Source organism: Trichosurus vulpecula, chromosome 9, assembly GCF_011100635.1.
Source record: "Trichosurus vulpecula isolate mTriVul1 chromosome 9, mTriVul1.pri, whole genome shotgun sequence".
NCBI classification, from domain to species: Eukaryota; Metazoa; Chordata; class Mammalia; order Diprotodontia; family Phalangeridae; genus Trichosurus; species Trichosurus vulpecula.
Window position 1 is genome coordinate 196629648 of NC_050581.1, and position 19751 is coordinate 196649398.

The 19751-nt window shown below is 43.3% G+C and overlaps 1 protein-coding gene across 2 annotated transcripts in view; it reads right to left on the minus strand.

The window, feature by feature from the left end:
• The window catches only part of CACNA1D (calcium voltage-gated channel subunit alpha1 D), a 359630-nt gene that overhangs the window by 107391 nt on the left and 232488 nt on the right, over positions 1-19751 (minus strand). For both annotated transcript variants that reach the window (XM_036737725.1, XM_036737724.1), the window contains exons 13-19: positions 19327-19552; positions 18996-19203; positions 14254-14374; positions 9922-10036; positions 9168-9237; positions 8416-8482; positions 7100-7244 (exon numbers count right to left, since the gene is read on the minus strand). In XM_036737725.1, the coding sequence (XP_036593620.1) occupies positions 7100-7244; positions 8416-8482; positions 9168-9237; positions 9922-10036; positions 14254-14374; positions 18996-19203; positions 19327-19552 (952 nt within the window). The remainder of the gene's footprint in view (positions 1-7099; positions 7245-8415; positions 8483-9167; positions 9238-9921; positions 10037-14253; positions 14375-18995; positions 19204-19326; positions 19553-19751) is intronic.

The window sequence follows — 19751 nt, forward strand, 5'->3', positions numbered from 1 at the left end:
AACAGAGATTTTGCTTTAAATGTTATTTGTGGTTATGGGATTTGACTTGCCACAGAAGTCCTACTCTGGTGTCTCCTCAGAGCATGGGGGTGACTCTGAGTTCTTGATGCCTATTCCAACGGAATACAAGGTAACAAAAAAGGGTCAAGAATGGGCCTCTGCTAAAGCCTGGAGAGAGGCTCAACCCCTATAGAACTGCCACAGAAAGATGGTTTCTTTGGTCAAGGTGATCCATGACACAAAGGAAAATACAAGAGGACTCTGAGCACCTGTGGCTCCCTTCTGCTGCTGCCATAACCTGGTGGAAAACCAAATGGAGAGAACAAAGAATCACACTGAGCACCCTAAACTGAAGTCCCTTGGCCAATGACCAGTGAGCTGATACATGCCTAGAGAAGTGTCTCCGATTGATACTAAAACCTTATCCTGAACTTCCACACCAAAACAAAGGGCATTTCCAAAGGAATCTACAGGAAACCATGCATCTCCCTATCATATTGCTTGCTTCTGCATTCTACTTTCAAAACTTTCCTGCTTCTCTCCTTCCTTTCAAGCTTCCTTCCTGTAAAGTTAAGAAAATGATTCAATGGCCCCCTTTTGTCCCCATCACTATTGTTAAGCCCTTCTTTTCTCCCTGCTCCCAATCAGAAATAAAAACAAAAATCAAGCAAAATGAATCCACACAGTAGCCTTGTCCAAAACGATATGATTCTTTGGGCACCATCATTTCTCTGTCAGGAGAGAGGTAAGATGCTTCACTGTAGCTCCTCCAGAGACAAGGGAGGTCATTACACTGATCAGTGATCTATAGTCTTTCAAATGTTTTTCTTTACAGCATTCTTGTTCTTATATGATTGATTCTCCTAGTTCTGCTCACTGCACTCTGAATCAGTTCCTACTACTCAGGATTCTCTGATATTTTCTCTTTCTTTGTTTCTTCAGGTAGGATATTGTATTCCTTTCATGTACCATAATTTGTTCAGTCATTTGCCAACTAAAAAGTAATTTAAGGCACCCCCTTAAAGTTCAGTTCCCCCCACCCTCTTTAACCTCCTCTTCAGGATCAGGATGTTTATTTTGCCTGTCTATTCCCACTTCACCTCCTTCCTTCACATCTCAGCTCGTCTCCATATGAGGTGTGTGTGTGTGCGTGTGTCTTCGCACTTTGCAGCTATTCAGGTTCTGAAGGGACAAATTTCTTCCCCCATTAGGTTAGCACTAAATCTTTATATAGTCCTCTTCCAATTGCTGAAATAAATTTGCCTTTCTAGGTGTCTCTAGACTCTTGTGTTTAAATTCTAAAGTTTTCAGTTGGCTGTGTTTTTTTGAAAATTAGAAATGCTTGAAAACCATATATTCCCCTAAAGATCTATTTGATACTCATTGAGGAAGGCTAAGTTCGTCTTGGTTGTAAACCTCTTTGGGATACTATATTAGATCTCCTCTCTTCTACTGTAGAAGCTGCCTAGTCTTATATGTTCCTGCTTTTTTTCTGGATGGTCGTTCTTTAATATGGGAACTCTTACTTTAATCCATGACATTCTTGGCAATTTTATTTGGGGGATTTCAGAGGTAATCAATGGATTCTTTCTATCTTAACTGTGCCCTCTGGTTTAATAGATCTGGGCAATTTTATGCATAATTCTTTGAAATACAGTGTTCAGGGTTTCTTTCTTTTCTTTAATTATGGTTTTACATTTTCTCTCTTTGAGCGGCTTTGCAGGTGAGTTGTTTCTGGTATCAGACATCTTACATTTTCTTCTATTTTTTCATTACTTTTATTTTATTCTAATATTTCTTCCTGTCTAGTGGAATTAAGGATTTGTTTGGTCTAGATGACTTTTGAGGATTATGTTATCTGGGTTAAATTTCCCACTTTCTTCCATACTCAGCACAGTGCTTTGCACATAGTGACCATTAAGTAAATGCCTCCTTCATTCATTTATTCACTTCTAAGCTATTTATCATTCTCCTTTCAATTTTATTCAAGAATTTTTATTTCATTTATTATCTTGTTTCATTTGTTCTAGCTATTCATGTCCTTATGGAAAATCCTTTTTTTCTGTTGAGTTTCTGCTTGCAATTGTTATGGAGTTAGATTTACAGTAATTTTTTGAAGTTGGGTGTTTTCTTGGAGTTTTCATCTCTCTGGTTTTAGTTCCTGGACTGGAGTTTTGTGCCAAGGCCAGGTTCTATGCACTGCTGCATTTTTGGGTGGCATTTTCTGCCTGCTTGGCCTCACCTGGGCCTTCAGGATTCCTTGATCTCAACTTCTCAGGGTCAAGTCCCCTGTGAATCTCTGGGTTTTGGGTCTTCTATGGTGTATGGGAGAGAGTGCTGGGAACACAGAGCCCCTGGGCCTAGGATGTTCTGGTCTGAGTACTGGCCCTCCGCTCTGACCACTACCACTCCCAAGGTCCCTATCCTGGGCTGAGGGGGAGAGTAGCTTTCTGGGGAACACTTCACTCTTCTTGCCTCTGAACATGGAGCAGGGGAGAGAGTATTAGGCCTGCAGTTAGGAAGTCCCAGGTTCACATCCTGCCTCAGATACTAGTTGTATGATTCTGGGCAAACCACCAACCATGTCTGCCTCAGCTTCTCCATCTATAAAATGGGGATAAGAATAGCACCTACCTCCCAGGGTTGTTGTGAAGATCAAATGAGAAAATATTTGTAAAGCCTATCACATCCCTGGATAGTGTCTGGTGATCCTGGGAGGCTGCTGGCTTGGTGGTTGGCCCCGGCCCCCTTTCCTATTGGACATGGGCTTCTTAATGAATTTCTGTGCAACTCTGAGGTGGAAGACATCACTTAGTCTAGTCTCTGACTGGATTTCTTGATCATTTTTGGTCTGGAATGAATTTCAGATTTTTGTGAGAGTTAGCATGGTGGAGTTGGGTTTCCTGTTCAGGCAGACATCTGAGCCAGAAATACAAATCATATCAACATCAACATTATCATTCTGTTCTACTCAAATTAATCTGGCATGATTTGTTTTTAAGGGATCTATGAGATTGATAGTGATCCTATTTTTCAATGCTTATAAGTCCTTACTTTAAAAAGATGTGTTTCACTGGAATTTATAACCTGCTCACTGGCCTACAGAGATTCACAACTTACATTTATTTACATCTTGATTTAAGCTTTGCAAAAAGCTTTCCTAACAACTACGCTGCATGGCCAGTGGTGTGAACATTGTTAACCCCGTCTTTCATGTGAAGAAGCTGCTGTGAGTAGTAGAATAGCTTCTGTAACGCTGTCTGACCAATAAGAGCATCACTCTCCAAGTCCAGCCTTCTGCTCACTGGGCCATCTCTGTACACATGCAACAATGAGGGTCTGCTTGTTTGTGGGGAGGGCATGCCAGCTCCTGCCTGCCAATATCCAAGGAAGCTTCATGGGTCCTAGTGGTAACTGACAGTCTCCACTGCTGGATCTTCAGCAGTCATCACTGCAGATGTCTCCCAAGGTTCCACCTTGGGCCCTCTTTTCTTCTCGCGCCATAGATTCAAAGCTACCAATTATTTCTGAAATGCCAAGTGCGGTGGCCTTTTCTCATCTTCCTTCACATTGATCTTGCAGCTTCCAATGCTATGGATCCCCTTCTTCCCCTTGATAGTCTCTTCTCTCTTAAGTTTCTTCTAGCTGTCTAATCATTCTTTCTCATTTTCCTTTGCTGGGTCTTCAGCCAGCTCACACTTATGAGCCACAAATGTCCCCAAGGCTCTGCCCTGGGCCCTCTTCTTGTCTTTATACCACTTCACTCGTTCATCTCAGCTCCCGTGGATCCAATTCTCATCTTTCTGTGATGATTTTCAGATCGACCTATCGACCTATCAACCCCAACCTATATGCTGACCTCCAATATCGCAGGTGAGTCTGCCAGTCAGTAAACTTTTATGAAGTGCCTACTATGTGGCAGATGCTGTGCAAAGCTATGAGGATACAAAAAGAAGTACAAGACAATCCCTGCTCTTGAAGACCTCAGACCTCAGGCAGAGATAGCATGCAACAAGTATGACAAACCACCTACATCCAAGATGAAATGGAAATAAATCAACAGAGCGAGATTGGGAAGGGCTTCCTGTAGAAGGTGGGATTTTAGCTGGGACTTGAAGAGAACCAGGGAAGCCAGGAGGCAGATGGCTGCAGGCACATGAGACAGTCGATTAACAGGCCTGTAGTCCAGAGATGCAGTATCTTATGTGATTATCAAGGAGGCCAGTGGCACCATGAAGGCAGAGGATGGAGGAGAGTATGAGAAGCCTGGAAAGGTGGGAGGGGGCGGGTTGGGATGAACTTTAAATGCCACCCAGAGCATTTTGTATTTGATCCTGGAGACCAGTGGGAACAAAAGGAGTTTACTAAGCTGGGGAGTGACATGACTGTACCTGCACTTTAGAAAGATCACTGACCACAACTCAAACTGCTCATTGGACATCTCCAACCATCTCAAAGACAAAATAAGATGTCCTGTAGACAGTTTTCACCAAGTTCAAAACAGAGTTCATTGTCTTTCCCCTTAAACTCTCCCCAGTCCTGCCTTCCCTGTGACTATTGAGGATCCATCTTCCCACAAACCCTCAGGCTCACACTGGAGCAGTCATCCTGGACTCCTCACTATCTCTCACCCCTCAAACCCAATATGATGCCAAAGCCTGTCGATTTTACCCCTCCAACATCTCCAGAATACATTCCCTTCTCTCCTTGGATGCTGCCCTGCCCTGCTACAGCCCCTCAACACCTCACACCTGGACTATAGCAATAGCTACTGGAGTGTCTGCCTGCCTCCAGACTCTTCCCATTCCAGTCCATCCTACAGCACCAGAGTGATTTTCCTAAAGCCCATGTCTGACTATATCATCCCCTTTCTCTACTAATAAAACTCCAGCAGCAGCTTATCACCTTCAGGATTACGTACAAAATGCTCTGGCATTCAAAGCCTTTCATAACCTTGCCCCCCACCCTTTCCAGTCTTCTAACATACACCTCACTCCCACATCCAAACTCTTTGATCCATTGACATTGGCCTCCTTGTTGTTCCATGAACGAGACCCTCCATCTCAGCTCTGGAGTCCCCCAGGCCTGGAACACTCTCCCTCCTGTGCTCCTACTACTGACCTCCCAGGCTTCCTATAAGTATAGTCCCACCTTTTAAGAGAAACCTTTCCTGATTCCCTTTCATGCCAGTGCTTCTTTTCTTGGTTGACTATCTCCAATTTATCCTGTCTACAACTCATGTGTCCAGTTGTTTGCTTGTTGTCACCCTCATTAGCTTGTGAGCTCATTCAAGGAAGACTCTGTCTTTTGCCTTTCTTTGTCTCTCCAGTGCTTAGCGCAGTGCTTGGCACACAGTCAGTGCTTAATCAATGCTTGCTGACTGAATGGCAGTGTCCATTTAATAACCTTTTGTAAGATAGACCAAAAATCACCGTGGACACATAAAACAACTATTGCTGTACTCCATGAGTCTGAAAGTATTTAGCGTCTTGTAAGCTGCATGTGTGTCTCCTGGGTTTGTAAGCCACAGCCAGAAACCATAGCCAATCTACCAATAAGTCATTGATTCTCCAAGCTTCTCATTTCTGGCCTAGAATCTGACTTGTAAATCCAATCTTCTCTCCAGCAGGAAAGGCAAAGAATCACCAGAATCCTAGTGAATATCTTGTCATTGCAACCTGAGAAGGGTCATTTTAAAGAGAAGGTCACTCATGGGGTGTGTAGAGCAGCCCTGAACAACATCAATTCATCTCTACAAACTTCAGTCGGCAGGATGAATGAGTTAGAGGCATGGAATGAGAATGTTCCAGAGATTCCTCCCTCCAACACAAAGTAAGCTCCTAAAATTCTCATGGGCTGGTGAAGAAGTCCAACCAGGAAGATCTGTCAACCTGGAAAGGCATCATTTCAGAGTACCAATACCCAGAGGAGGAGGCCATGCTCTGGGATGCTGCTCAGTGCCCAGATCTTCACAGGGGCAGCGATCCCGTACATGTGTGACCCTGACATGGATCCTGTCCAACCTGTCACCTCATATTTGTTGTTGGGGGAGATGTAATGAAAGGCAAAGAGGTGACTAAGGGGGAAACGGGGACAGGAGAGGGGGTCAAGAGCACAGATTAAGAGCTAGAAGGGTCATCTGAAGTCCTCTACTCCTATCCCTTCAGTCAGTTAACAAGCATTTAATGAGCACCAAGTCTGTGCCAGGCATGGTACTAAGCACCGGAGACACAAAGAAAGGCAAAATCATGGTTCCTCCCCTCAAGGAGTTCAAATTTTAATGGCGAAAACATGCACGTAGCTATGTACATACAGGACATATAGTGCAAATGAAAGATGATCTCAGAGCCGAAAGCACTGAAATGGGGTAGAGGAGGAAGGAGGGCAGTGAAATGCCTCCTGTAGAACAAAATGATAAATAATCATAATAACTAGCACTTACACAGCACCTACTGTGTATCAAGTACTGCACTAAATGCTTAACAAATATTATCTCATTGGATCCTCAAAACAACCTTGGGTGGTAGGTGCTATTTTAAATTGAGGAGACTGAGGCAGAGAGTGACTTGGCCAAGGTCACAGGTTGGATTTGAATTCAGATCTTCCTAACTCTAGGCCCAGCACTCTACCCACTGCTCCATCTAGCTGGTGGAGTGTGAGCAGAATGCTGAAGGCAGCCAGAAAAGCCAGGATGTGGAAGTGAGAAGGGGAAGGCAAGGGGCACAGCCAGTGAAAAGTCAAAAGTCATAAAGGGTCATTTGGAAAGAACATCAAGTCAGGCAGCATTTGCTGGAGGGAAGCCTACGGGGAGTGTAAGAACTTTGGAAGGACAGAAAAGAATCCTGTTTTATAGGGCTTTCAATGCCAAGAAGAGGCTCTTTTACAGATGAGGAAACTGAGGTACAGAGGGTTCAGTGGTTTGCCCAAGACCCAACAGGCAGTACTCAGTGGAGCTGGGCCTCAAGTCCAGGTCACGGAGGGAGAAAGTACCTCTTCCACCAGAACAGGGTAGCCATTTCTCCTGTGACTTTTGCCTAACTTGCAACATTGGCTTATAAATAAAGCTGGGAAATGAAGACACCAAAGAAGGTATATTTACGGATTTGTTTTGCTAAAAATGAAGAAAGCGCTCCCTTCAGGAATGGGGATGATCTTCTCCTTCATATTTAACTCTGAGATTCTACGAGGGCGGGGACCAGCAGGGACCTCTGGTTCATCTTCTTCTTCCTCTTCCTCTTCACCTACTTTGAATAAAAATATCTTTATAGGCATGAAATAAAAGATTATATTTTCAATCAAAATAATAATGAAAATAAATCTGAAACTTAAAACACATATCTATGTAACACACCCAAACCCTTAACTTCACCCTCACTACACATCATGAATACTTCTTAAGCTATGCAGGGAATGAAGGAAAATATTTGGGTATGAGAATAAGGCCCCTTGAGAACATTTTAGCATCTCATTCTATAACCAATGACTGCATCCAGCTGGAGTCTGCTTATTACCAATGGCTTTGTTTTCTAAGGAGAAGCTAGGGATAGAGATACTACTGCCCTGGGCCACCACAAAAGTCGATAGTGGGAATCCCAGAGTTCAATGAGGTTGTGTACCTCCCAAGGTCCTGCTGGGTAGACAAAGTGGGGGAGGGATCTCGCTAGTCCTACACTGCTGGCAAGGCCAGGAGGATAGGACTGCATGTGCTGGCTGAGCCCCACTTTAGCTATGGTGGGAAAGGCTTTTTCCCAGAAGGCTGACCACCACTTGTTGCCCCTTTTTTTCCACAACAGCTTATGAAGCACTCTACTAGGCAGAAGGCTCCTGTCCTTCAATGGTAGCAGGAGCACACCAACAATGAAAGTATATCTTTCAAAGAATCTGAAGTCAGGAGGTCAAACCACTGAACTGACCAAGAGTTTCACTTTTCCACTTAGAGGCAAGTGTATAGATGAAAGAGAAATCAAGAAGAAAACCAGACTGGAAGGCTAATGACAAGAAAGGAGTCAAAATCTCAAATGGATGCTTCTTCTACCACTGCTCTGAGTGGCCTCTTTCCTAACAGTAAAGTCCTATGGTCAAACACAGGCTGCTCTCTGGTCATGCAGATGACAACCCTCATCCAACATTCAAGGGCACACATGATGGGTGCTTCCCCAGTAAGAACTGTTCACCCTTACTGGCCACTTGCAGGATGGTTGATCCAAGCCAGGACTGAGGCCTGTGCCCAAGGAAAAGAGGGAAGCTAACTGGATCCTAAGTGGATTGAAGCCAACAGCACCACACTTTCTAGATAATATAAATGGCCACAGAAAATGGTATATCCACAGTAAATCTGAGTGCTTCCTCAGGAATCTACCTGAACCTCAGGGTCTACCAAAGTAAAGCCATGCATCTCTGAAGCCAGCACCATACCTGGGACATCACAAGGTGGGTAGGGGTCCTTGTCTTCATCCTCTCCTCTGTAATCATCAATTATAACCTGCAGCAATGGAAGGAGGTCTAGCATGAGGAGGAGTAGCTCTACACTGAATGCATGTCACAGAACAACCACATGTCCTATCTGACCTGGGTGAGAGGGAACACCTTCCCTGAGGATATAAAGACAGGAAAGCCAGAACACTCTCAAGTAATCTCTGCACCTGTGACAAAAAACAGGTGAGAACAAAAGAGGAAGAGATGTAGCTCCAGAAAGTTATGCTCAACTGGAGTGATTAAGTATTTGCTCCAGTGACCAAATAAAAAGGAAGAGATTCCCTAGAATGACTGAGTGTACCTGCTGCATAAAGCCATCTGAGCCTCCCCATGTCTTCTTAGGAGACGTCAGGCATCCATGAGTGTTTCTCATCTCCCACCCTTTCTTCAAGCTGCTGCAGCTCTGACTCCATAATGCAGTAGACCCAGGCTGGCAATCCCTCCCTCATCCCTTCAGACTACGACGAGTCCCACCATCCAATGCCAACTGGGAAGTCACCCAGTCAGTAAGGGTCTACTGCATGCCCTGACTTAACAAGGCTTCACTTCGCTTTGATACTTCAACCACAGACAGTGGTGGTATGACGAATAGTGCCCACCATACATGGACACTGACTGCCTAGAGGCCCTGTGGGCCAGCAACAGCACAGTCTGTCATAATGGAATGGAAAGGAACACTCTGGAACAAACACCTTGTGATCACTGTTAGCCATCGGGTTGATTTCTGGCTTGTCATTCTTTTTATTCTCCAGACTCTCTTTTCTACAGAGAAGAGAACACAAACAAATGTCAAAAACCAAGCTACTACATATAAAGATAGGGTTTGATTGGAAACAACATTTACCGTGCAAAAATAACATTCCTCTACCCAAGAACTTTCCATTAGTCTCTATGTGCTAGATTCATTAAGGAGATTTTATCAAAATTCCCATCCCAAAAATAAATATCACCTATCACATCGCTTATTTTATGATGCTAAAACTAACTACATCAATTCTTTAAACACAAGAATAATTCAAATCCCCAACTAAAGTTTGGAGGTAATGGAACCAAAATGTTTGGCTTTAGTTTCAGAACTGGCTTTCTTAGTCCTGATTTCAAATTATGCCAAATAATTGAAGCAAATACCCTTTGAACTCACCACACTGCAGGGTCAGTGACAGGGGTCTATCACTTCAAGGTAACCAAGTTTGTTCCATAGCTTACACCAGATGGTCTGCAGACCAGTGATGGGGCCTATCACTCTAAGGCTTATGCCAGATAGTCAGACCTCCTGAGCTGGATTCTGCCAGGATTCAGTGGCAGTCTTTGGAGGTGCTGTCACCTTTCTAATCCCTCCTTTGACAGATGAGGAAACAAGCCCACAGAGACCAGGGTGTTAGTCAGATTCACCCAAATCAGCTGCCTATCCCCTGAACCTAGAATTCTAGGCTTGACTCCATTTACCTGGCAGTCTTCTTCCTTTCTTTTTCCTCTGCTTCTTCTTTCTGGGCAGTATTCAGACTTTCAGCATCAGCTAAATTGTCCACAGCAATGGCCAAGAAAACATTCAACAGAATATCTAATCCAAATCATTTTAAGGATACAATATACTCTTTCAATTTTGTTCTATTGTGGTCATTGTAGAAATCAGCAACGGCGAAAGCACACTAGGGCAGGTGTGACATCTGATAAATAGACATGGTACTATGTGACTTTAGAAAGTTAGAAAAGCCACAATGATACAGAAAAAGAGACAAAACGTCGATCTGATATTAATCTTTTTTTGAATCTAATCTGTGACTTCAATGGTAAAGAAACTTCCCATACCATGGCAGGCAGGCAAATGCTCCATAACTTTTGGTTTGGAAAGCTGCCTGTGACACTGAGAGGTTGAGACTCCCACAGTGTGTGGCAAGGGCATGACCCAAGGCTAGGTCTTCCTGAATCTTGGACCAGCTTTCTCTCTACTATGTCCCACTGCCTATGTAAAGACCACACAAGAATTGAGAATGTCTCTTTGGAAATATGTGTCTACGCCTAAAAAACACACATAAACAGATATGTGTTATATGTGTATATGAAATATAAATCATACACACATATAAGATATCACTGTTTAGTAACATGATTGCTTAGTGAACATGGTCAGGATATAGATAGATGGCCACATGAATACCACCTTTCTAAATAATCCTCCAGGAGGCTATCTGCTTATTTTATGGGGGGGCCAGGTCTGTTGTTTACAACTGTAAATCCTATTTGGAAACCACAAGTGAGCAAGCTCGTGCACTCTTCTGAAAGTCATCTGCAGTGTGCTCCAAGTTTTCTCCTTTGGAGGTGCAGGTGATTTTCAGGACAAGTCAAAAGTTACAAATGTCAAACCTAGTGAACGAAGATGAACAAACTGAAGCCACTTTTAACTTTTCCTTCTTTATAAGATAGCCTGATGTATAGGAACAAGATGGCTTTTTCTTGAAAAGCTCATAAACTGGCATTGAAGGCAATTTTAAAATGATAGTTTCTACTATTTCAAGCAATGAAAACCTCTTTAGAATGGACGCACAGGCGTCTTCCTGAGAAGGGACACCAGGGGATGGTAAACAGCCAGATCTCAAATGCCTCCCTTCTCTTCTTCCTCCATGTCCTCTCTATCCATCCTCTAAGATGGAGGTAAAGAAGGAGTAGGAGGCATGGGAAATAGCGAAGGCAAAGACATGGAGGGAGTACAGCATGTGAGGAACAGAGAGGAGGCAAGTTTGGCTGACCCTCAGAGTGCAGGATGGGAAGGAATGTACAAGAAGGCAGGAAAGACAGATTGGGGACAGTTTGTGACGGACTGGAAGAAGTATTTGTGTCCATGTTGTCTCTCTTCCTAGAGTGTAGGGATCATTGCACTTTTTTGTCTTCATATCTGGTGTCTCCCACCTGGCACACAATAGACAATGCACTGAAAGGTTGGTTGATTGACTGACTTACTGCTATAATGTCACGCAGACAGTTCGTATGCCACATTTTTGCACATGACCTGATTGCTGCAGACAGCTCTTCTATATGTTCCATGTGACATTTATTACAAGAGGCTTGTATTTTTTATTTTATATGTATAACATTGTCATTTATGCTATGGTCATGTGTTGTGAATTACAGTTTTGTGTATTATGGTTAGCTACATGAAATTCTACTGTAAAAGAAGTAGGTTCATACATACATGTGACCACACTGTTTTAACATCTGCTAACAAGATTAGCTATGTTAACTATATTCACTGTATTTTCTATTAATTTCTTTAATTATTTGATTGCTAAGTTCTGTATGTTGTTCTACATAGGCATAGATATGTTGGTGGATCCCAGTATGATTTTCAGAGACTGCAAATTCTTCACTAGAGGAAGATATAGGGCAGCACATAGCATGTGCGAGGCATCTAGTTAAATGTTTAATAAATGCTTGTTGGCTTGACATAATTTGTTCCATTATTATGGCAAAAAATCCTTCTAATTCTGAGTCCAGAGGCCTGTCAGTATGAATTTGTAAAACACCTGAGTTGCAGAATGCTTCTTATTTAAACAAACTGCTCTACGTCATCCACTGCATCCCAGGTCATCACCAGTCATCATGACTTTTGTCCTGCCACTAGACTTCAATGACGTTGGAAGAGACAGTGAGGCTGACAACTTTGTACAACTCTGCCTCACCTCAATCCAACTCTTGATCAAGTCAAGATGTCATCCTGTGATGTCACTGGTCCTCTTCAAAAAATGAAGGATGAATAACATCCATGGGACTCTCATAAGAAGAGCTTCACACAAGATTCTAGGAGCAGAAATTTCCATACAAAGTTGGTGGAATCTACAATCACCAACAGGTTCACGTCCATGCATTCCTCTGGAGCATGTCCCATACTTCCAAGGAGGTCCCTACACACTTCCATCTCTCCCTCTTCTCCATTTTCCTTCCAAGGCTCAGCTCAGGTGTCACCTCCTCCAGGAGGCTTTCCCTCACTTCTCCAGAGGAGAAGTTGGCTCCCACAAATCCTGTAGCCCTTGTCTGGTCTCTTCTTTGTCCTCATTATTCCCTATACTGCTCTGTACTCCTCTGGGCCATATCAAAACATTCACATCCTCATTCCCAGAAGAAGGCCAGCTCCGTAGGGCCAGGATGCTGTCATTTTGTCCTGGATCTCTCAGGGCCTAGTAAAGTGCCTGACATACATTGGTCGACTTTGCTGAAATCATTCTTGAAGCACGTATGATGGAGTGGAAGAAGCTCCTGCTTTGAAATAGAAGGAGCTGAGTTCAGATCCCAGCTCTGTCACTAACTGGTCTTATCATCTCAGATAAGTCACTTAAATTCTCAATACCCCCATGTATAAAATAGAAACAATAAGGACACGATTGACCTCAGAGGCCTTCTGCTAGGGTCCCAGGAAATGATGTGTGAAGAGCACTTTATAAGCTAAAAACTGCTACATAAAAACAAGCCATTATTCTTACTACGATTCCTTGAGCAAGTAAACCACATTCTAATATTTATTTTGACTTTGAAAAAGTCTTTTGTTTGGCTTTACACAAAAGTTTACTTAAAAATACTGATCTGCTATGGGATTGAGAAGAATATTTTGCCACGGATAGGAAACTTGCTTAGACAGGAAACAAAAGGAAGTTTTAAACAGTGAGCAATCAGTATTGGGACCAATTTTTATTGCATTTTTATTAACAATCTAGAGGGGAAAAGCCCATGGTTGAAACTTTCAAGCTATCAAATGATAGCCACCTGGCAGGTAATCTTGAGCATGGGCCAGTGTAAGGTAATGCATTTAGAAGACAATCATCCAACTCTACTCATAAGATGATGGGTCTCATGCTGTCAGCTACAACCCAGGAAGAGGCCCTGAGAAGCACTGTGGATGATTCTTGTCCAGTGTATCACAGTAGCCCTTCGAATATGTCAAGAAAGTGTTAGGCATTATCAAGAGAGATATCAAAAACAGAAAACTATCCTTGAACAAAATTAGGGTATATGCATACCTGGGGACTGTTCACAGTTCTGTCCACCGTTATGCAAAAAAAGCAAAATTGGGCTATAGAAAATCCAGAGGAAGGCAACTAAGATGACCCAGAAAATGGAGGAAATTCCTGGGTAGAACAGTCCTTATTAGGACTGGCTTCAGCCAGGAAAAGATGAAGGCTGAGAGAGGTAGGATTAAATTTACAAGGTCATTAGAAGAAAGGGAATATATAGCTTTTCATCAAATCTCAAAATAGAGAACCCAAGTGTACCACTTGAAGTTGGAAAGGGATTGGTTTTAGAACATAGAGAAGGATATTTGATATCACCATTGTAGGGACTTAGAATTCATCACCAAAATAGGAAGTATGGGATGAAAATATAAATAGGTTCAGGAAGGACTAAGATAAACTTGAGGATGATAGAACCTCATTAGAGTTCTCTGTAATATCACTCTTGGGTTGATGTTATAGTGAACAACAATACCCTTCTATAAACATCTTTTGATGTCTCTGCTGGTCATAGAACAAGGGCTAGGGAGACATCACCGGTCTTGCCCACATGGCACATGGCATGGTTCTTGTTCCTTTATCACTGCTCATACCAAGGCAGCTTTAATTCTGAAAAGTCTACTGGGAATTCACTTCCTCTATAAGTATACTCTTGATAAAATAGGATTAAAATGAATAAAGGACTTCCCAAAACAATGTGAAAGAGCTGATCAAAGTAATGAAATATTAATATATCATCACAACCCTACAATTGCTCTCGGTCAGCAGTGAAGGATACAGTTACCACAAATAAAGAGGATGATGAAGTATATACAGACTATCATTCCTGAAGAAGATGGACCTCCATAAGCCATAATTCCATCATACATGACGGCATTCCAGTCTTCACCTGTAAGAATCTAAGATCAAATGTTAGCTGTCACTGATGGATAGAAGAAGACCAAGATCTATTTTATTATTTTACAAATATTTTGACTCCTAAAGATATTCACAGACTATGTGAATATCCTTTTCCACTACATTTTACATTACATGACTCCATCCAATGTGTAGAGGTCATATAAAATGGAAACAGATTCAACTCTATGCACTTTCTCATACAACGCATATTCCAAATGCCCCACACATATTTATAAGAACCCTAACAGGCATAGACTACATGGCTCACAATTTCAAATTCAATCTCCTCTCACTTAGAATCCTTAGGGCTAAGTCAACCCTTTCCAAAATGAATTCAGATAAATGTTGAAAGTGATAAAACAAAATCTCGAATCTCTACTGCTTCCTTCTTTTCCACTCAGTTGACCAACTTTACCAGATGAAGAGATGCTATTTTAGCTTCTTAGTACAACTTACTATTTAGATGACCCCTTGTTAAAGCATCTTCTAAGCAAGAGAGAGGTTATGATCTGTACCCACATCAATGTAATCACAAGTGGGTTAAATATTGAAGTTATTTAGATTACCCCAGGCCAAAACTGAGAGAAAATAGGGAATGATCAACAAAGGATTTTAATTAAAACATGAAAACATGACCCACGGTGGAGACAGTACATGTCTTTAGGGTACAAGTGCTCAAGACCCATTAGGAACATCATTGCTAACACTCAGGTGAGCTTGTGCAAGTCTGACAGTATAGCCCTTGGGCTAACAGATCCCTTAAGCTGACCTATCAGGCTTAGCCAGAGAGATTTTGCTTAGATTATATTAAAAAGGTAGTTTTAAAGAGCCCCCAAGGACCATCTTATTGGGCCTCCTTCCTAATATCCCAGGGCAGCTAGGTAGTGTGGTGGATAGAGGGCTGGGCCTGGAGCCAGGTAGACTCATCTTCGTGAGTTCAAATCTGACCTCAGACACTGACTAGCTGTGTGACCCTGGCCAAGTCATTTAACCCTGTTTACCTCAGTTTCCTCAACTGTAAAATGAGTTGGAGAAGGAAATGGCAAACCACTCCAGTATCTTTGCCAAGAAAATCCCAAATGGGGTCACAAAGAGTTGGAAATGACTGAACAACAATTCCCAATATACCTTCCCATATTTATTCAAACTAGAGAAAAATAATTTTGCTGTGGGCAGGGGATTCTTCTCTTCAAAGCCAAGATGCCTATCTGAATAGTATCAATTACTTTATAAGAATCACAGAATATGGAGTTCAAAAGGGCCCTACTGCTAAAAGCCAAGTTTCTATCCAATCTGTAGGACTGCTGTCAATAACATGTTTGACAAATGGTGACCCATCCTCTGATTTAATACCTCTAGTGGCAGGAAGCTAATTCCCTCTGGAGACAGTCCATTTGGTTTTTGGACAACTCTAATCATTGAGAATAATCTAATTGCTAGTATTAAATCAAAACTTGTGTCCCCCTAACTTCACAGGATCATATGATCATAGATCTAAAGCTGGAAGGGACCTCAAAGCCCATCTAAATTCAGCATCTTCTTTTTACAAATAGGGAAACTAAGGCCTGAGTAGATGCTACAACTTGCCAAAAATTGCCTGTGAAGCAAAAGTCCGAGTCAGGACCTGAATCTGGGCCCTTTGACCGCAGAGCCAGTGATATTCCCCCTGCACCATGCTGCCGCTACCCCTATCCAACCACAGATCCCCCAGCTGCCTTCTGGCCCTCTTCTCTGTCAAAGTCCTCAGGGAGCCTGGAGATCATTACCACGTTTCCCAGAAATGCTCTCCAATCCACTTCTCATCAGGTCAGAATCAGATTTGCTCGACTTACATTACTGAGAATCAACATGGTGGAGGAGACAGAGAGCTGGTAGAGTAGCTTAGAAGACCAGGGTTCAAGTCCCAGCTCTGACACATACTAGTGGCATGATCCTGGGCAAGTCATTTAATCTCTCACTGTGTCTGGCAATTCTCTATGAGTATAAATGGCAACACCAATGCCAAACACAATTGGTGAAGAGAATTTCTTCATTGGGAATCCTCCGTACCAAGGAAATCAGAGGTCTGTCATCCCTGTAACTGATGAGATACTGAAATAACAGAGCTCATGAAAACTCACTAAACTAGTGACCTTTCAACAGATTCATCTGAATATCTATCTTGTGGCAAATATGTAGACTGCATAGGGCACAGATTCCGGTAGAATACACGAACACTTCTTATCCATTAGAATTGTCCAGTGTTGAGACGCTGCCTCAGGAGGTGACTGAGTCTCCTTCCCTGGAGGGAGAGCTCGGAACAGAGGCTGGACAGCCACTGTCAGAGATCTTGGTGGGGCAGGGGTAAGGTTCAGGTCTCCTGAAGAGATGATGCTTCAGGTCCCTCCAAGTTCTGAGGTCCTCTGATTCTACAGTGATCCAACTGCAAAGACCTTGGCTGTCTTCTAAGTACATCTGTTCGACTTTTACAAGTGAGGAAAACGACTTGGAGAGATGGAATTACAAGCCTATGGTCATACAGTGAGCTAGGAGCCAAGGGAAGATGAAACCCCAATCTCTTGACTTTTGGACCACTCTTTTCATCGCTTCTTCCTCCCTGATGCAGCCTAAGGAACAAAGCAGGGTAGGGTATAGAGGCAACATAACCTGGCTTTCTAACATGATCTGATGAATGCCATACATGCTCAGCCTGCAGCTGCACAGGCCAAACAGAAAGGGAGACACAGGAGTCTGTAACTTGCTTAACTTAGTGTCAGAGTCGGGATGAAAACACAGCTCCTTCTCTTCCATGACTTGTAGGCAAGTCTAACATCTCCCTTCCAATGGCAACAGATTTGAGAATAAGTGTTTTCCAGGCACGTTGCTTTCTATCATTTTATTTGAACTGGGCCCATAAGACCTGCCTACTCAGAGAGATTAGCTGAGAGCAGGCACCACATTTCAGGAAGATGATGTTATCCAACATTGTCGAAGGAATGAACTTTCTAGTAGTTTGTTTTGCATTAACATCCTCAGTGAATGAAATAACGCAATGACTAAAGCAAGTTTAACAACGAAAACTCAATTTAATGTCAAACATGGAAGCTGCATCACACAGAGAAATGGAATAAGCCGTACAACCGATGAATTCCAGGGTATTGATGCATCAGGTCAGTGACTGATCCACAGAGGGACAATTTTAAAAGGTGTAGAACCATGGTAATTGTCTTCTGAAGAGACAAGAGGGCCTTGCCATCCATTTGGGGGCCTCATGTCCTCTCTCTCACCTAGACAGCCTCTGGAAAGGAGGAGATCCCCTGCAGCTCCTGACCTAGGAACCTAGGAGGCTGCTGCTCTAGCTTCTTAACCAGCCTCCTTGGCTCTGCCATTGGCCCTCTCCAGTCCGTCTTCCCAGAGTTGTGAACTTGATATTCTTAAAACATACATCTAGCTAGTTCAGGTTCCTATTAAAACATCTCCAAGGGTTTCCCTACAATCTCTAGAACAAACTCCTCAATGTGAAAGTCCTCCACAATTGGGCTACCACCTGTGTTTCCAGTCTGAGCTCATATTATTCACTTTTACATACTCTCTCATCTAGTTAAATGGTCTTGACAGTCGTTCCCCTACCATGACATCCCATCCTCCTTCTCAACGGCTTTCTCTAAGAGATCTGCCCACCCTCCCTAGTGTCACTGTGGCTGTTCCCAAAGGTGTGGTGTCCTGGGCCTTCCTCTTTTCTAATTTATTCTTTCTTGGTCGATAACCTCATTGGCTCCTGTAGGTTCAGCTCTCCTCTCTAGGGATGACTCCCCATATTAGATGACCCAGCCTGTTTCTCCCCTGAGCCACAGTCTTGCAATGCCAATTGTCTATTGGACATTTTAAAGTGGCTGTCCCAGAGACATTTCACACTCAGTCTGCCCAAAATTGAGCTCATCCTCTCTTCCCCTAAACCCTCACCTTTTCCCAATTTCCCTGTCTTAAAGACACCATCATCTTCCCAGCCTCCTGGGTTTAGAACCTCAGAGTTCTCCTAGAGTCATTCTCCTTCCCCACACATATCCAATTTGTTACCAGACCTTGCCCTCTCTCCCTTTCACAATGTCTCTGGCCTCTGACCCCTCCCCACTCACCAGGCTGCCACTTTGGTCCAGGCCCTCCCCAGGCCTTCTCAGCACAGTACTGCATCGTCTTCCTAAATGAGCTCCATGACTTAAGTGTCTCCATTCTCACCAGTCCAGCCTCTGTACTACCATCCAAGTAATTTTTCTTGAACACAGTTCTACCTGACTCCCCTACTCAATAAACTCAAGTAGCTTTCTGTTTCCTCTTAAGATAAAATGTAAACTACGTAACATGATCCCATTGGGTTTTTCCAGCCTGGGTGGCCATTACTGCCCTCTTACTTTCTCCAGTCAGTCCAGACTGGTGCACCTGGTTGCCAAGGTCTCTGGGAATGCCCACAGCTCTTAGCCCACTCTCCTTGCAAACCCTCGTATCTGTGCAGATGCCACATTCCCTCGGGAGAAGTCCCTGGAGGAACTGTAACAATTCAGTCTGTGGCCCTAACCCCTAGCATGGCAACTGCAGCCAGCTGGTCCTCCATCAATGGCGGGACCAAGGAGAGAGAAAAATTACCTGAAACACCGTTAAAAGAGCTTGAGGAAAATTATCGAAGGTGCTCCTCTTTGTCTGGGTCTCATCAAAGTTAAATTTGCCCCCGAACAGCTGCATTCCAAGCAATGAGAAGATGATGATGAAGAGGAAAAGCAGGAGCAACAGGGAAGCGATGGACTTCATTGAGTTTAACAAAGATGCCACCAAGTTGCTTAGAGATGTCCAATGCCTATGAATGAAAACATGGGTTAAGACAGACCCCACAGGTGTGCATGCACATGTATGCACATACACGTGCACACTCAAATAGCCAAACCCTTCCAGGGAGGGGAGGCAGCACCAGCTCTCTTACCTGGTCACTTTGAAAATGCGCAGGAGGCGCACACACCGAAACACAGAGATGCCCAGAGGAGACATGATTTCCAATTCTACCAGGATGGTCTCAGTGATCCCGCCACACACCACAAAGCAGTCAAACCGATTGAAAAGGGAGACAAAATAGGCCTGGAGGCCCAGGCTGTACATCTTGACTAGCATCTCACAGGTGAACATGGCCAGGAGAACCTTGTTGGCAATATCTGGAAAGGCAAATGGTTCAGAAATCTGGGTGCTCTGACTACTGGACATTTTAAAAATGAGCACTCCTTTCTGTAGCCCATCTTTGACCACCAATGTGTCCTGCAGCCTTGGGGGAGAACAGTGGAGCCTCCAGCACTTCTGGGCCCAAGCACCCTGTCAAGTGAGTGGATGCCTCATGTCTCCTTATATCCAAAGGTC